Source organism: Salvia miltiorrhiza, chromosome 5, assembly GCF_028751815.1.
Source record: "Salvia miltiorrhiza cultivar Shanhuang (shh) chromosome 5, IMPLAD_Smil_shh, whole genome shotgun sequence".
Classification (NCBI taxonomy): Eukaryota; Viridiplantae; Streptophyta; class Magnoliopsida; order Lamiales; family Lamiaceae; genus Salvia; species Salvia miltiorrhiza.
In genome coordinates this window covers 9,795,281-9,813,532 of record NC_080391.1, presented here as the reverse complement: position 1 = coordinate 9,813,532, position 18,252 = coordinate 9,795,281, and the positions used below count along the sequence as shown (strand labels likewise).

At 37.2% G+C, this 18,252-nt stretch overlaps 5 protein-coding genes across 7 annotated transcripts in view; 2 read left to right on the top strand and 3 right to left on the bottom strand.

The window, feature by feature from the left end:
- The window catches only part of LOC130985853 (probable long-chain-alcohol O-fatty-acyltransferase 5), a 266,259-nt gene continuing 248,007 nt past the window's right edge, over nucleotides 1–18,252 (top strand). The window contains exon 1 of the mRNA XM_057909017.1: nucleotides 1–1,236. Coding sequence (XP_057765000.1) covers nucleotides 55–1,146 — 1,092 coding nt within the window. The 5' untranslated portion in view covers nucleotides 1–54 and the 3' untranslated portion in view covers nucleotides 1,147–1,236. The remainder of the gene's footprint in view (nucleotides 1,237–18,252) is intronic.
- Nucleotides 4,194–7,439, bottom strand: LOC131025499 (mannan endo-1,4-beta-mannosidase 6-like). Its single transcript, XM_057955294.1, is given in 10 exon segments — nucleotides 4,194–4,711; nucleotides 4,713–4,826; nucleotides 4,906–4,955; nucleotides 4,958–5,125; nucleotides 5,343–5,465; nucleotides 5,623–5,820; nucleotides 5,907–6,014; nucleotides 6,016–6,097; nucleotides 6,099–6,210; nucleotides 7,421–7,439. Coding segments are annotated over 10 exon segments (1,257 nt in total). The 3' UTR covers nucleotides 4,194–4,428.
- LOC130985858 (BAG family molecular chaperone regulator 5, mitochondrial) lies at nucleotides 7,602–9,334 on the bottom strand. 2 transcript variants are annotated; one of them, XM_057909022.1, is made up of 3 exons: nucleotides 8,764–9,332; nucleotides 7,996–8,350; nucleotides 7,602–7,915 (listed from the first exon to the last, which is right to left on the bottom strand). In XM_057909022.1, exons 1-2 carry the CDS (start codon nucleotides 9,061–9,063, stop codon nucleotides 8,006–8,008), a joined length of 645 nt encoding a protein of 214 aa, XP_057765005.1. In that variant the 5' UTR covers nucleotides 9,064–9,332; the 3' UTR covers nucleotides 7,602–7,915; nucleotides 7,996–8,005. The 2 variants fall into 2 exon arrangements, with proteins under 2 accessions (XP_057765005.1, XP_057765006.1); XM_057909023.1 differs by having other exon boundaries at nucleotides 7,602–8,350; nucleotides 8,764–9,334.
- Nucleotides 10,904–14,968, bottom strand: LOC130985847 (fumarylacetoacetase). Of its 2 annotated transcripts, XM_057909009.1 has the most exons (14): nucleotides 14,504–14,968; nucleotides 13,877–13,955; nucleotides 13,632–13,690; nucleotides 13,421–13,545; nucleotides 13,254–13,328; nucleotides 12,694–12,769; nucleotides 12,488–12,587; nucleotides 12,342–12,401; nucleotides 12,099–12,169; nucleotides 11,954–12,016; nucleotides 11,713–11,777; nucleotides 11,524–11,620; nucleotides 11,288–11,413; nucleotides 10,904–11,203 (listed from the first exon to the last, which is right to left on the bottom strand). In XM_057909009.1, the coding sequence occupies exons 1-14, from the start codon at nucleotides 14,705–14,707 to the stop codon at nucleotides 11,141–11,143; spliced, it is 1,263 nt and encodes a 420-aa protein (XP_057764992.1). In that variant the 5' UTR covers nucleotides 14,708–14,968; the 3' UTR covers nucleotides 10,904–11,140. The 2 variants fall into 2 exon arrangements, with proteins under 2 accessions (XP_057764992.1, XP_057764991.1); XM_057909008.1 differs by having other exon boundaries at nucleotides 10,904–11,413.
- Nucleotides 15,514–16,600, top strand: LOC131025498 (uncharacterized). Its single transcript, XM_057955293.1, has 2 exons — nucleotides 15,514–15,523; nucleotides 16,182–16,600. Exons 1-2 carry the CDS (start codon nucleotides 15,514–15,516, stop codon nucleotides 16,598–16,600), a joined length of 429 nt encoding a protein of 142 aa, XP_057811276.1.

Here is an 18,252-nt window from a genome sequence, read left to right as displayed (position 1 = left end):
TTTTTAAATAATACTAATGATTTCTTACTTTATAATATGAGTTAAGCACACATAATGAAAGGAAACAAATTAAATGGAATAACCACCACACAAAGTAGAGAGAGAATGGAAGGAGAAATCAAGAACTTCATTCTTGTATGGACTACAGTAGTGGGATGTCTATGGTACTGCCATAGCGTAGGAAAAGTGGTGCCCAGCAGTCTCCGGCGCCTCTCCATCCTCCCTATCTCATGCCTATTCTTGATCCTCCCCCTCAAACTCACCTCCATCCACCTCGGCGGCGTCACCTCCTTCTTCATCGCCTGGCTCGCCAGCTTCAAGCTCATCCTCTTCGCCTCCGCTGCCGGCCCCCTTCACTCCCACCCTCCCCTCCCGCTCTCCCGCTTCATCCCCTTAGCTTGCTTCCCCATCAAGATCCAAACCACTCCACATGACCAACAATCCCACAAACCACGCATCAATTTAGCTACCAAAATCACCACTCTAGCTCTTCTGATCCGAGTCTACGGCAACAAAGACCACCTCCACCCTAAATTCATCTGGTTTTGCTACTGCATCCACATTTATTTCATGCTCGAGATGCTCCTCGCCCTCGTCGGCGCCGTCGCCAAAGCCTTCTCGCGAGTGGAGCTGGAGCCGCAGTTCAACGAGCCCTATTTAGCCACCTCGCTGCAGGATTTCTGGGGAAGACGCTGGAACCTCATGGTCCCCAAGATTCTGCACCCCACCGTCTTCCAGCCCGTGAGGCGGGCCTCGGCCCCCCTCACGGGGAGGAGATGGGCCGCGATCCCTGCGGTTTTCTCCACATTCTTGGTGTCGGGGCTTATGCATGAGCTGGTAGTGTACAACTTCGGGAGAGTGAGGCCCACCGGCGAGATGCTGGGCTTCTTCGTGCTGCATGGCCTCTCCTTGTCGGCGGAGATCGTCGTCAAGAAAATGCTGCCGGAAAAGTTTAGGCTGCCCGGAGTTGTATCTGGGATGCTGACGCTGGGTTATGTGATATCGACCAGTTTCTGGCTCTTCTTCCCGCCGTTTATTGCGGCCGGGGCGGATCTCAAGGGCTGCACCGAGTCGCTCGCGTTTCTTGAGTTTCTCAAGACTCGCCGCCTCATTAGCCCAGCTCACCTCTCGTGTCCGTTTCTTTGATGGAACGCACGTTCAATATTTACAATTTTAATTTATGACTATCATTAATTTTCTTTTTTTTCGGTTTGTAGTTTATTTTATGCATTAATGGTGCATTCTCTTTAGTTATAATTTATCATGAGAAAATAAGTGATAAACAAAATTTCACCTTTTAGGGCCCGTTTGATTTTCAGTATTGGATTAATCAGGATATAAATTATCCTGATAATTTAGTGTTGATTAGTCATGATTTCTAATCTCAGATGGGTGTTTGATATCATTGGTAATTAATCCCAAAAAGTGTTTGGTATCCATTGAAATAGGTTGGATTAACATATCAAATACCTAAATTAGTAGCCTATGGAGGGGGTGGAATAATTAGTGTGGGTTAATCCCATGGTGGAAGTGGGATAATTAGTGTGGGTTAATCCCACAAAATAAGCTAGGGTCTTGGGATAAACCTGGAGTTGACCATATTAGTAACACATAATATCAAACACTACATAAATCCATATTAATTTAACTTATCCTGTTTTTAAACCCATATCAAACAGGCCCTTAAATTTTTCCTTTTTTTTTTCATTTTCTACTTGACCCTTACTCATTCCTCCTTTTTACTGCAAATGAGATACTCCCTCCGTCCCAACTTTTAGTATCCAACTTTCCTTTTTTGGCCGTCCCACATTTTGGTATCCATTTCTATTTTTGGTAAAACTAGGTGGGGCCCTTACTCCACTTTAATTATTTTAACTCTCACATAAAATGTGGGACCTTTATTCCACTCACAACACATCAATCACTTTATTAAAACTCGTGCCGTTCTCAACTGGATACCAAAAGCTGGGACGGAGGGAGTATAATATTATCACACCAAAAATGGAGGGATAATATTATCCCTCATTTGTAGTGAAAATGAAGAATGAGCAAGGGTTGTAGGAAATAAGAAAAAAAAAATGAAGGATTTAAAGAGTGAAATTTTAGTTATCCCTCGTTTTTTCATGATAAATTTACAATCAAAGAGAACGGATGGTAAAAAGATAATAAACGAGCTTTTGGTTTTGCTATCATAATACTGTGCTGTCGGTGTCGGCTATGAGTTGGGTTTATACATTTGTTAGCTCTCCCTCAAAAGAAAATGGTCATGGTCTTGCTCACTTTTATTACGCCTTAGCTGTTTGGTAATATTAATTGCTCCAACGCATAGACCAGTCATGATGCTATTGAGATTATTCAATGAAAAACGATCAAGTACTGTCCCAATTCTCGTGCATCAGTACTTTCAATTTTATTTTATTTTCTTCATTTTTCAATTTCAAATTTTAATATGTGTTTTATTTTGTACTGATTATTATTGTTTATTATACTCAATTAGAGTAAATAATTAGTTTTAACATATAAATTTAGCTTTATTAAAATTGATAAATTCACATAAATGGAAAAGGCGAAGATTTTTTATTTTTATTTAGTTGTGTGTAAAGTGAAGTTGTGTTTAATTTGACGTAGTGCTCGATCTTCTGTTTTCATGCTACTACTCAGTACTCAAAGTCGAACAAGGAGATTAATTAGGAATGCTTTCTTCTAGGCAGAAAGAAGTGAGGGCATTGGGCCCCACCCATCCATATCCTCCACAGTCTAAAAACCCTCACAAATTAAACTCTCTCATCTCTTCTTCTCTACCGTTGACTCCACATCTCTTCCGCCAACGCCTTTCTCCATTATTGCTTTCTATCCCTTGTCCACGTCAACGCTCATAGGCCGAGCTCCTTTGATTGTTACGAGATTATCATGTTTGAACTTTTCTTTTTATTAACATTGTGATATTAAAATTGTTATATTTACTTCTAATTTAATTAACATGGGCCTCGAAGAAAGAGTCTAGGTCCGGTCATGTTTCTTAGCTTAATGTGGATTAAAAAATTATGTACAAAATGATGAGGGGCCAAATATTCCAAATTAGATTAACCATAATAATCTAAATTCTTTTCCCCAATTTAACAGGACTACGACGTCGATAAGGATTTATTCCAATTAGGTAACTGATTTTCTAGTGTTCTCTCTTCTTGGATTTTCATCTCATTGGAGCTTACCATATTATCTTTATTTGGTTTAGGATTACTCATTTTTGGAAGTTATCTCATGAAATCTCACATCTTTGGAATTTTGGAACTCTTCAATTTCATAATTGTGAGTTTCAAACATGTGTTTGAAATATGAAGGGGACAATTTTTCTTTAATTGAATCGTGTGGAACAGTTACATGTACTGACAAGTTAATTTGCAGACACTATAGTTGACTATACAATACTCAAGTAGTGGTAGCGGTGTCATAACTTACTAGTCATTAGTTAAGTCCTCGTAACTAAGTGATAGAGTACTAATAATTAATGATAAATTAAGCATCACGACATTACATAACTTTCTTGACCCCGGCTTTGCTAGGAGATCCAGCTCTATTTGAAATGGAAATTATGTCTTTTTTACAAGGAAACTTCATGTCTTATTTAAATAGCTAATAGTTGACTTCAAAAATTCAAGAAATAGACACCAACGTCAAATCTAGACTTGCCCATGGGCCGGGAACTGTCGATTTTGGGCTTGAACCGGCAGGTCGCGATTTTTTTTGGGGGGGAGCCTGGACTGATGGTTCAGGGTCTGGTTAAAAATCACCGATTCAAGGACTGAATCATCGATTTTTTTTATTAATTTTTTTTATATATATTTAGTTTGAGTTTTGTGTATATATATTTTTTGAAATTAAATAATTTACTAGATTGTATTTAATTTAATTATTGAAAACTATAAATGAAATAAAATTATAACACTCAACTATTATAATAAATTTGGCATTTTTATCGAGTTCAAAGTAAACAGGAATACAATTTATATGTACACAATTGGAATGAGTATGAAGGTGGGAGATGGAGAGTATTTATAGATAAAAATAGGTGAAAATTTTGAATTTGAATTTGAAAATTAAAAAAATATCACAAAAATTGCCGATTTTGGATGGTTAACTACCAGTTTCGTACGATTAACTGCCACCCCTACAAAGCCGGCAGTTCGATGCTGTACAAGTATACATATCCAACAGCAGCGCTGCAGCAGCATTCACAGAAATTATTGTTTCCCAGCCTTCAAACCATATAATGTGCAGACCTTCAAATCTACACATTACCTATATGTGCTTTTTCGCCACATAGATTGCTTGAGGACCTCAAATTTTCAACTGGCTTCTGATATAATTTTTTACATCATTTAATTTGGATGTGAGAAAATATGGACTTATCCAAATCGAGCAACCTTATTAACATGGATCTTTCTTGTGAACTTCATTCCTCGTGTAAGCCTCCGAAGACACATTCCTCAGCCTGCATGATTGCTCCAATATTAGTTTATAGGTCGACGGATACTTCCACGCTACGAAGGAAAATGTGTCTCTGTATTCATCAACTCCTTCAACCAACAACTGCCAAATTAGAACTCCAGCACCCGCTTCTCTTTTCTCTGCAGACTCGTAAATTTTGTTGTAGACGGTCTTCAATATGATGTCTCTGTCATATACTCCTCCCGTCTCAATACTCAAAAGCGCCCACTTCTGTGAAAAGAACCGGCTTCTTCAACACATATTCAGCATCATTTATATGAGCATCTACCCATCTCGAAAGGTACTTCACTTTTGCTTCTAATTCTGTCTCTGGTATCCTACAATTTATACAATGAATATTACATCCTAAATGAGTTCAGAAATACTCAAATAAAAGTGGTGGTGTGTGTTACAAACCAGCTGTGAGGGTATGCATGGACTGAGACAAAATCTATGTCTTTGAGTCTTTGACAGCAGAATTGTTTACGAAGTCTGATCCAAGTGTCGCTGCCCAGTTCCCTGGATTTGCTCCGTAGTTCTCATTTGATTTTGAGCTATAAAACCCTTCAAGTCCAACCATTACTAGATGTTTTTGGTCCAAACTTTTCACAAAAGCAGCCATCTCTGTAATCCAAGCCTGTGGATAAGTGCCATTAGAAGAGGGAAAAAGGTGCTTAACTATGCTGGTCAAGATGCCTAACACTTCATTGCTTAACCAGCTAGTGTACTCAAAATCAACTCAAAAAGAAACTACTATACTCAAATTTCCACGCAAAAGAAAACAAGTATACCCACCAAGATGGAAGAGCACCAATATTAGTTTTTTTTAAAAAAAAAACAAGAGGCTGCCGTACCTGAAGATCAGAGGCGCATGAAACGGATTCACATCTAGGCTCATTGATAAGTGCCCAAGCAAATATGGATGGTTCATCAGAATATTTGACTCCAGTGAAGTAATTCTTTCTAGATAATATTGCCTACAGGAGTAGTTGATAAAATATTAGGCATTCCAAAATAGCACCTAGTTATGCGTTTCCATATTTGATGTTTAACTTATTGAACCATGTTTATTTCTTAAATGAGGTTTACTTGGTAAAATGATAACAAGATTTTGAGAGAAGAATAGGCATGTACCTTCACATAAGCCTTGTAGTAAGCTTTGATAATTGGGTGAGAGAAAAAAGAGTCAGTAGAAGAAGAGACAATGAGTCCAGCTTCTTTTGCCCAACGCACATACTGCGCTTTACCACCATATGCATTCAAATTGTTTACAAGGCTCAAGATGATTCTTATCCCCTGCCTTCTTGCTTCAACTAATACATAGTCTAACGCCTGAAACCAACATAAAAATAAACCACAAATTCTCGAGCCACACTCTGTATTAAGAAATCGATCCTGAAAGGAGGAGAAGAAGAAACCTGGAAGAGTGTTTGATGAAAGACGGCAGGGCGGAGCTGAAGAGCATTAGGAGGCGATCCGTCGCTCAAAGCCCATTTGGATGGGGCCCGCATGCTCTCCTGCAGGCTGCATCAACCAATACGAATTCCACCCGTTCACGTAAAACTCCTCCTGCTGCTCTTGGTCTTGGAGGACCACGAATCTGGTGCCGTACGAATCCCATCTCCGGCACCACCACCGGAAAATGGAAATCAAGATGACCGTACAAGTTGAGGTACAAAAGGCAGAGTCGGGTACAGTTTTTTCTCCCTCCAATGTGACTCGCTGTTGATGCCTCCTTTACTTACATTTTGCTACTATAACCTCAACTTCACTGCCTTGTGTTGTGTTGTTCGCTTCTAAAGTCTTCTAAGTTTTCATCATGTTTTTAACTCGGAAAATATTAAGGAACAAAAAAAAAGGAACTCAATAGAAATGGAGAAGTCATCGTGATGATTTGACTTATCTTTCTCTATTTTTTTCTTTTTAAAGTTGGGAAGATGGTACAGTGAATTGGACCCGAATCTCACTCTTAATTATACTTTGTATGAATCGGTTGTTCAAGGCAACCTTTTAACTAATTAGGAAGCAAATACAGACGTAAAATTATTTATAGATATTTTTGAGTTGTTAGAGAGAAATACTCGGTTAAAAGTAGAAAGTCTTACGCACTACACCAACATCTAATTTGTTTAATCACATCATCTTTAACTTTCATTTGTTTAATCAAACCACGCGAATAGCTCTAAATTCTAATGCACATTTTGCACGCCGTAAAACTATTATCCTTTTCTTCACAACTCATGAATCTTTTTTGGTAGGTTCAAATCGTTTTCGTGAACATTACTTTTATTTAAATGCATGTAAATTATCAGATAAATTGCAAAACGTTAGTTCTCCATTTTGTTGTTGCTGTTATATTTGCCCGGAAAAAATTAGGAATAACAACGGGCTGGATGTAGGGGTGAACAAAGTAATCGAAATCGAATAATCGAATAGGTCCAAACCGAAATTTTGAAATATGATTCGATTTTTTCCGGTTTGATTTTTCAAAAGAATTCAATTTTTCGGTTCGGTTCGGTTAGATTTTGTAAGAACTGAACAAAACCAAAAATTGAATTATAGTTAATATATATATATATATATATTTATAAAATTTTGATATTAAATACAATTTAATTTAATTTTTTTCTTATTTAATTTTTTATTTTCGTTCTTAGGTTTTTGGTTTTTTCGGTTCTTTTTGGATTATTTTGGTTTGGCTTGGTTTTAGCAAATTTTGAAAATATAATTCATTAAAATGACGTCATTTTGATAATATGAAATATTTGAATTTTCCAAGTTATAACTTACAAGTTTCATTCAAATAGAATGTGTACCTCTTGAATTTCGATTGTATTTCTATTTCTCGGTACCTAAAAATAGCATCAGAATAAAGTTGAAGATGTTTGGTACTCTTATTAGGTATCAATTTTTTATTATTAAAACGTCTTACCGAGTAAGCTGAGCTTCATCTATATAACATGAATTTCATATCTCACGGTCTTATGTTCGTGAGACCATCTCATTAGAAAGTGTATTACGCATTGTAAATTACGATTAGGCACGAATGTAATTCTCACAAAGCAAATTAGGAGAGAGAGATTATGCAGAATCATAATTTACGGCATGGGGGATCAAACAAATAAAAATGCATATTCCATAGTGAGTCGAGTCAATTCACCGAGACTCATGATGAGCGGCCAACAGGAACGAATAAGAAACAAATTCCATTAGCTACAAGTTTGATATATAACCCAGTGGCTTTTCAAGACCTCTAACTTAGCATATGGATTCTCTATTTACAAAAGCATTTCAATCTTGTATCACTCTATGAATACATTTTTTCTTCATAACATGTACACGTGACAACCATAAATTATGAGAATCACACATCAGTTGCAGTAGAACATATGAAATGTGAGCTTCGTTACCTCTTTTCTTCCATATCCTATTTTGAGACGGGCAAACAATTTAGAAATATTATTAAGCTTATTTAGTTTAGATGTATAGTATAGTATGTATGAGTACCTAATTAAGGTTACTGGTCGCGGAGAAATCTTTGCAGGCACTGGAAACCCAAACTCTCAGCACAGAACCTCTCCATTTCTGTGCCACCGCCTATGTCTTTGCAAGCCTCCTCTTCAAGCCCTGCAACAATCTCGTCCCAATCCCTCAAATATCCGTCCCACTGCTCAACTCGAGTATCTGAAACTGCATCCAGTATCTCCTGCAACCCCACAATCTTGCGACTCACATGCCTCCTCAGCTCTCTTACATTAGGATCAAGACCAGGCACTGCATCCAGCCTGAATAACAGGCCCATCAATGCCTCGTTGATCTTGATCTTCTCCACCGCACTCGTACGAACAGCATCAACTGTCTCCTGCCAGATTCATATAATCATCAAAAGGTGACCAAAAATGTCGGCTGCTGACTGGAATGACTAATTGACTATAGAGTTCGGAAACAGTTGCTCGCGGTCCGGATTAGCATCAATTTTTTAATCTAGCATGTTTGTAGGGTCAGAACTTTTGACTAAGATAAAAGCAGAGATTTGATGTATCTGCTGCTGGAAGCATTGAAGTGTACAAGATAGGGATCAAATTAGGCAAAAGTTGGACGATCCCAACCAAGGATCATAACACAGAAAAACAAGCTAAATTGATCGCGCAATGGGTTGAAAAGGAGATATTTAGCATATTTTTATGAGTGGAGACTACACAATGCGATCGAAAAATCTGTACTAAGTGAGCATAAATACTTGCAATCGGAAGTATACGGAATTGGAGATCATGCCTGGCGTTGGATGAGTTTCTGCCAGTGATTGGCTTCAGAATTGACGGCGGAGATCTTCCTGACAAGAGCGCGGACCACGTGAGATCTGTAGGCCGCCTGTATCTTAGCAGCCGCGGAGGATTCTAAGAATTGGGGATGAGCAGGGAGGTGAACGGTTATCGGGATTGGTTGCGAGGTCGGCCGGGCGGAGGCGATTGGGATGCCGTCGAGCTCAGGGGCAGAGCTGTCATTCTGAAAAGTATAAACAACAGTGGTGGCGGCGGCGGAAGAGGAAAACCGGTGCCTGCGGGAGGACTTCATTTAAGAGGAGCAGAGTACGAAAAGGGCAAAGAGAGCAAAGAGTAAAGAGAAGAAGTGAAGTGACGTTGCGGAATGTAGACGCTTATCTTGGCGCCTCTGCCCGTTATTTGCGGGACCCCACCAGATTTACTAATCTTTGGATTTATCTTACTTGCATTATTATTCAGTCACTGCAACTATGCTAAATGCATTATTGCAAAGTTAATTAAGATACCAAAACTACTCCTTCCAAAAAAACATACCAAAACTACTAATGCCACAGAAAAAAATAATAGCTCCAATTCAAATTTGCTACTAACTGGAGGTGAGAAATTAGTCGTTAACAATGGGAAGTCAACCTTGTCTTGGATCTGACGCCAATTACTAATTTGAAGTACTATATTTTTACGTTAGTTCACATATTTTGTCAGTTTCTTTAGATTTTTAGACCATTTTAGTTTTTGAATTTGTATTTCATATTTTCTGGCTTCAAAATCATTTGTCAAAATTCTCATATTCCAGGTTTTAAAGAGAGGGGGAAAAAAGATGATTGTGCCTAAAAAAAGAAACTTTAGGGGGGGTGTATTCGTTCAGGAATTCTATAAAATTTTAAAATCAAGAGATTTTAAAAATCTACAGATTTCACACAGATTCTTCATGTATTTTAGAATTTTAAACAGATTTTGAACGGATTTTGTAGGGATTTTAACAAGAATTTAACGTGATTTTTACGGATTTGAAATCTACCATCCCAGCACTCGTTGGAGTTAATTGAGCGTTGGGACAGCTCCCAGCAATCGCTGGGTTCCAGCGACCGCTGGCTTCGTGCAATATAAATACTAATTCAGACGCTGGACAGAGAGCCATAATTCTTTTTTTTTCCCTCCATCACGCCGCAAGAACCAGTTCTTCCCCAAAATCTCAAAATTTCTTCCAATCTTCTCGTCCCAGCGATCGCTAGGTGCCAGCGGCCTCTGGCTTCTTCGAGCCACGGCCGCTGGAATCCAGTCGGCGCTGAAATATGAAGATTTCCAAAATCTCGTGGTCGGAGGTTGGATTTGTTCGTGTGTATTTTTTGAATGAAATCAATGAAAATTAATCCAATTTTAAAATCCATAGATTTTTAAATACCTTTTTCATAGATTTTTAAAAATCTGAAACGAATACCTCTTAATTTTTATAGAATTTTAAAAGTCTTGAACGAATATCTCTAGATTTTCATAAACTTTTAAAAGCCTTGAACGAATACAGTCAGATTTTAAAAGTCTGTAGAAATCTATTAAAATCCTGAACGAATAATTTCAATTTCTTTTAAATTTGATCCTTTCATTTTTATTTATGAACAATAAGTTATTGCACTCCCAAGATAAAAAAATTATTCATATCCCCCCATCTCCCCTAATTATATATACATCTTCACTCTTATCCATAAAATTGAGTTGTTTATTCTTTTAGTATTAACACTTAAAATTTTCACCCATCTATAAAGAAAACCAATAACCCAACTATTAATGATCTAAAATGTCAAGGGCCCATATCTATGGTACAAACAAAAGGACTAAGGACCAAGTTTTTAATGCATATGAAAATGCTGTAAAAACTGCAAATGAAAGAGCAATACAAAGATACAGCCCTAAAAAATCGGAAGTTTGAGAAAATATAAATTTTGCCTCGTCTAAAAAATCGGAAGTTTGTGAAGATATAAATTTTGCCTCGTTCAAACTGGAACAGTACAAAAGTCACAAACGAGTGAACCACATTATTGGCAAAAAGCCGCTTACTCACGTGTACTTGTGTTGATTTAATGATAGAGTAATTAATGTCTGAAGTTAAACGTTTAAGATTCGAATACACTGTGATATGATCTATAATATTGGAATTATTTGCCGATTCAAGTGGTAAATGATAACCGGTTTCATAATCAGTATTGATAGTCATACAACAACAATCATCAAATACAATTTGGTACACAAACCATAAGCCTGCAATGCAAAAATTCAATAATGATATCTTTGCAGCAAACAAAAAGTTTGGAGAGAATAAGCCAGAAAAGCATGGAGAGACAGGCGAGAACAGAACCAGCAAACTGCAGAGCAGGTCAAGGTAGCGAAGGAAGAATTTTCCCGGAGCACGTTCCGAAGCCAACGTTATAGCCATCGCCCTGCAATCGAGTCAGACAATCTATTGTTGGAAGGGGTATAAAGTCACACAGCAGAGAAAAAGAAAATATTCCAAGAAACTTAACCTTGCAGTAGCCGGTGAAAATGACCTCATCTCCGTCTTCCAGAAACGTACGAGTAGTTCCACCTAAAGATAAAGGTTTTTGTCCATTCCAGGATAGCTCTAGTAAGCACCCATAAGAATCAGGTTCCTACATATGAATGAAGACAGCAGCATACAAGTAGAACAAAAGTCACAAGTGTCGCAGCAAAGAAACAAGTAGCTTAAGTGCATTCAAGGCCAGTATTGATAAAATCTTACAGGGCCACTAATAGTTCCAGTTCCAAGGAGGTCGCCAGGCCTTAAATTGCAACCATTGATAGTCTGATGGGCAAGTTGCTGAGTTATTGTCCAATATCTGCACCGGAAGAAAATATTTGCCTTCACAAAAAGTCCTGGTGATCAAGTTAAAGAGATCATCAAAAACTATAAAGGCTGATAACTTCATACAGGTGTCTTAAGTTGCTTCTTGTAACGACATGGGCATCTTTCTGTCCAGCTGGTACAATGGAGGCCTGGGGGCAGCAAGACCAATTTCTTTTTATTTAAGCAAATAGGAAGGGTTTCATAACCATGAGAAGGTAGGGGAGACAAAAGTTGATCATAGTTCGCATCAGCATGTGCGTGTGTGTGTGTGAATGATAGAGAAGATGAAGCATCTTTTGCAGAGTTATATAACGCAGAGAAACACCTGCAGGGCAATATCATAGTTTTTGGATTTCTTCTCCGCAAGATATGGCAAGGGAGAGGGATTCTGCAATTAAGACAGGTGCAAATAATTACATGCATGGAAAGACCAGGCAAGTATTGCTGTCAAAATCAGGCTTATCATGTACCTGCTGTGGAGCATCTAAAGCAAATTGTTCCAGAGCATCTAAAGTCACAATCCATGGGGATAGAGTCGTGCCTGTAGAGGATCCAAAAACAAAAAACTAAGCTTCTGCTGGGCAGTCTGGAAGTGAAGTTCCTCGGAATGTTAATGTGATCAAGATAGATTATTTACAGTTATTGGCGTGGAAATTTTTGACATTTTCAGTTATAATTCACCATAGCAAGGGCCAAGGAGAATGATTTCTTACCAAAACTTTTGCCCAGAAAAGGACCAAGAGGCACATACTCCCATGCCTGAATGTCTCTTGCTGTCAAAACCAGCATCTTAAGGGTGTCATAAATTGAGTCACATATTTCTATGTGCAATAATATGATAGGAAATATCTGTTCATACCACTCCAGTCATTCATCAAGACAAGTCCAAATATATGGTTTGCAGCTTCATTGACGTCCACAGGCTTCCCCAACTCATTTCCAGGACCAACTACAGTAGCCTAAATGCATTTCGAAACAAGAATAAGATATGGTATTTGATTTGAGAAGGATCTAATTGATATTTTGACCCAAAATAAGTTATCCTATTCGTGTCGAATACCTTACCATTTCCAGTTCAAAATCCAACTTGCGAGAAGGTCCAAAGTACGGAAGAGAATTGCCAGCTGGATGGCCCTGCCCACTGTATTAGGCAAAAAAAAAAAAAAAAAAAACAACAACAACAACAAAAAAGCACTTTTCAAGTTACACGATGTATAGTAAGTACTAAGTACATTATCATGATTTCCATGTATCTAACGCAGTTTAACTTCATTAGCTTACTAGGAACTACAAGGACATATCAGACAATCTTCCCTTTCAGTATGGATGGTTTAATGCCCTTCTACCTAACTGCAGGCACTAATAAAAATTTAACATTATAGTCCTGCAATTAGACTGTGGGGGCTGTTAGACATAGAAACATGATTCTAGCAGAGGATAAATTCTTTTCATACAGCAAAATATACATCGAGGATTCATGAGTTTCAGATTTCTAGTGTTGTTGCAGCACACTACATTACCCTGAGGCATAATTATATTAAACAATTAAGAATCAGCTTTTCCAACCAACATAAAGGGAAGCAATTGATATTTTGAAGAACTGGCAATAGTTTCTCTTTTTAAACCTTGGTCTTATTATATCAGTGCCTGAGATGACAATAGATGATGCACGTCCATGATAAGCAATAGGGATGTGAAACCTGAAAAATATGAAGCCATTAGAGGAACATAAAAAATAAGCGTGTAGGAGAGGAAATAGATTATTAATCTTTATGACATTATAATTGCATACCAGTTTGGGTTGATTGCGTTATCTGGGCCTCGAAACATAACTCCACAGTTATATGCATGATGTTTAGATGCAAAGAAGTCCGAGTAATCTCCTATTGCAATGGGAAGAAGCATTTGGACCTCGCTCTGTTGCATCAACAAGGACTAAATGTCAAAATCCAAAACAAAAGTTGGATAAATCATGCAAATCCAAAAGTGTATGTACAAAGTACCGTAGGCACAAGTGCTTTCTCTCTCAAAATAGCATTATCGCGCAATATTGGTTCGGCAGCTGCAATGTGACCAGGACATTAGTAAATTAATTCTACGAGTGTATGACTAGCGAATGGTTTTTTGGTTTCACAAAACACAAATGAAAATAATTATTAGCAGGATCATGTGAGCATGCGCTGTAAGTTTACTTTCTTGTTCATGAAGGCAGAAATAGGATCACTAGGAATCAATTTGAGCAGCTAACCTGACAATAGCTTTTGTAATGTAGTACGAGCTTCCTTCCACGCAGGACGCCCCAATTCCAAGAAATTGTTGAGATTAGGCTGTATGAAATGCCATGGAATTGGCATTGCTCAGAATTTTTAATATTGTTTTCTATAATAGTTTATTTCACAAACTTTAGGATAAAATTACTGAGGAACAATTTCATCTCTGATAACGGGAGATTTAATCAGTCGAGCATGTTGCATATTGAGGAACTATTTCCCAAATTTAGGCCATTGCCTTACTCTCCCTTCTCCCGCATCTGGCAACACCACAACGTATTATGTAAAAATTTAAATTCAAACCAGAAAGGTGCTGGCCTCCATTTTCGTTAATTTCTAGAATAATTTCTGTACATCTGTTTTTTTAATTTGGCGCAATTCGCCTCTCCTCTAGTACCCTCTTTGATGAAGTAACCACTCACACAGGCTGCATGATTAGGCACCAATACCCAAAGTTCGCGCATAAACAAAACGTGTGGTTGTCACGGCACAAAAGGTCAACTCGTTACACGGAATATACAAAATTCGCAAGCTTCACAATCTCTAATTTCCAGGATGAACGTTGGAATTGAAAATCAAAAGCATAAGTGGAGAGCAAAACAGACCTGATTGAAACAGTGGGAGTTCCTGAGAAAGGGACCGTCGAAGAGACCGGCCGACGCAACTACGGAGAGGTCCAGCACATAGTCTCCGATGGCAACACCCGGTCTGGGCTCTGAATCCGGTTGGCGCTTGAACACGCCGTACGGCAGGTTCTGAATTGGGAAGTGCGAGTCCGGGTGGACTTCGATGAATGACTTAAGCACCATCTCAAACCAGTGACGGATGAAACGATGCCGTCGGCCGGAGCGCTGGAGATGAGAGAGAGACGGAGAGGGAGTGAGGAGCAAGAGTGAAAAAGTTAGTTTATAATAAATGAAGGCGGGCCGGAAATGGAGTCGGATAATATTAATGAGAATCAAAGTTGATGAGTTTGGATTTTCAAGTTTGAGTGTTAGGTAGAACTAGAGGTATCAGATTTTCTCTACTCCCCCAAAAATTGGGGCTATCCGAACCCGACATTACAAATTACATCGGGAGGGTGTTTGGTTAAGTTTATTTTAAAGAGTTTATAAGATGTTTTAAGAGTTTTTAGAAAGAGAAAATCGATGAGAAATAGACTTGAATGATTTATGAAAAAAATAATAAATTATAGTTGAAAAATATTTAAAAAATGATTGTTGCATATGAGATTATAAAATAATAAGTTGAAGTAGAAGAACTTATTTTTTGGGAGCTTATAAGTTTATAAACTATTTAGGAGTTTATTTTGCCAAACACTTTGAATGAGTTTATAAGCTCTTCAAAACAGCTTATAAGCTGTTTAGGAGTAAGTTTCTTTAAAGTGTTTGGTAAAATAAGCTTTTAAAGAGCTTATAAGTTGTAAAACTAAGCTCTAAGAGCATTCACGTCCCTTTACTCGTTCCCCGTTTACTCGAGTAAGGGGCGACGAGTAAGCCGATGTGGAGCCACCCTTACTCGAGTCTTACTTGAAAATATGAGTAAGGCTCAAACTCCTTTCTAAATGACGCGTGCATTGCATGCGCCTATTAAAAAAGTACAAAAATCAAAACTAATGGATATAAGTAAGTGGATGAGTCTCCCCAATATGGGGTCCTTACTCATAAGTGGTCTCTCGTTCCATTGAGTAAGCTCATTACTCAATGGATGTCGATACTCTAAACTCCCCAAAAAATAAGTTCTTCTACCCCAACTTATTTTCTCATTATCTTATAAGAAACACTCATTTTGCAAAATTATAGTAATATTTTATTTTCATTATATATCATTTTAATTTCTTTCTTTTTTTCGATTTTTTCTCTCTAATTTATTTTGGGTTAATTTGACCAAAATACACGAACTTTAGTCACTTTTTCATTCTGCACATGAACTTTAAAATTTACAATTTTAATCATGAACTTTGCATATGTTTCAATTTTTCCTTAAAATTGAACTTTGGCAGCCGGAAAACTAACATGTCATTGAAGATGCCACACGTATGTAACACATGTCACTACTTAAATCAATGTGGCAATACCAAAACGACGTCGTTTTGATAGTGGTCGTCTAAACTACGACGTTTTGCTGAGTAACGATGTCGTTAATTTATCTTATAATATCGAATTAAGCCACAAATTAGGGTATTCTCATATTTACAATTGTAAATTTTAGGGCTTCCGTCATTTTCACCTCAAATTAAAAGTCAAAATCTACAGCTTTCGCTTCATTGACTCTCCGTCAAAGAAGTCGAGAGCTTCGACGAATCTTCGGCACCAGAATTGGACAAAATCAAAATTGGTGAGGCGAAATTAGATCTAAAATCGGATAATGTTGGGGACAGGAGGAGGAAGAGCGGCGCGAGCAGGAACTTGCCGGAGCTAGAGGTTGAGGAGCTTAAAGGATTTATAGATCTAGAGTTTGTGTTTTCGGACGAAGAGGTTGGGGAAGGAATCGGAGAGTGTGATTGGGGGTTTGATGAAACGACGACATTAGCGTCGTTGCTGATGCTGTATCTGTCTGAAGCGTGGGATCGTATGGAAGAAGAAGAGAGGTTGGGGAAGAATCCGTTGGTGGATTGGAGAATCCCAACTTTCGGTAATGAAGTGGAGCTCAAAGATCATCTCGGATTATGGGCTCACTCTATTGCTTCCTCTATGAGATGATGATGTGCGTGTATGTTTGATCACTTTGGATTCTTGAATTTTTTATGTGGTTGATTTTTGATGAGAAGTAATTATAATGAGAAAATGTTGATACAAAGTTTGTACATGTAAAACTATAATAAAATTGATCATATCAAATATTTGAACATAATTTTATCAATTGAAACAAAACGACGTTGTTTACACTTAAAAAAAAACGACGTTGTTTCGTGAATCGACCGGTGAAATAAGTGGCACACTTCCGGCTGTCGCATAGGATCCACGTCAACATCAAATTGGGGGAAATTCAATTTTAAGAAAAAATTGAAACACATGCAAAGTTCATGATTAAAATTATAAATTTCAAAGTTCATGTGCAAAATGGAAAAATGACTAAAGTTCGTGTATATTGGTGCAATTAACCTTTTTTTTTTCCTCTCTCTCTTACTAACTAAAAATTCTCTTTTTAGCTTATAAGCTCAAGTATACAAACACTTTGACAACTTATAAGCTACTAAGAAAGTACATCTTATAAGCTCTTCAAACATCTTATAAACTCTTTAAAACAATGTTCAATCCCGAACTTTAATTAAACATCGAATATCCTAACACTTGACTCGGACTCGATCCCAAACTTTAATTAAAAATTGTTTTGGATTACCCAAACACCGTTACAAATTACACTAAATCTTCTACTTGATCCCAAACTTCAATTAAAAATTGGGTATCGTAATTAAGTTACTCCAAGTCAAGTATTCGGGTATCCTAAATTATTCCACCAATTCAATTTTGAAAATATTTGTCATATTCGGTGTTAATTGGATACTCACAAATACTCAATTTCGTGAGTCGGATGTTCGAGTATCGAAATTACTCCATTTTTAATATAAAAAGATTTTTATTGAATTGAGCGCATAATATGACTTTTAAATCATTACACAAAAAACACACACACTGATTGGAAATTAGGTGAAATTAAGGAGGGTGTATTGGATTGAGATTCTGTAGGATTTTAAATGATTTCGAAAGTCTGGCTATATTCAATCCAGACTTTTAAAAGTCCTTTAAAATTCAGATGTATTCAATCCAGATTTTTAAAGTCTTTTAAAATTCAATGGTATTCAAACTAGACTTTTTAAAGTCTTTTAAAATCAGGTTGTATTTAACATTTTATGGATTTTAACAATCCATAGATTCTAATGGATTTGTCCAAAAAAATACAGAGGACGAAATTCGAGCTTCAGACTTGAGATTTCGATGGATTCATCTAAACTCTACGCAACTCCACGCGGAGTCTATGAATTTCGAAAGTCCTTTAAAATCTATGGACGTTTTAAAGTCCTTTAAAATCATACACAATCCCAATCCAATACACTAAAATTTGTGGTTACTAGAGAAATATACAAGGAATTCAACAGAATTGACAAATTTGCTTTCGACCCTCTTGACATTTAACCAGAAGCTATCGATGTACTCCCCATGTACCAACTAGCTTAATAATATTTATATTAAATTAATTAATTTTCTTATATGAAATAAAATAAAACATCTAATCATTTATTTCAAACACACTTAAAACATTATTTTCTTAAATCTAATACCAAACTTTATTACCAAACACACTACAAAGGTCACGTTGATTTTTTTTTTTTTTTGTATTTTTTAAAGTTTAT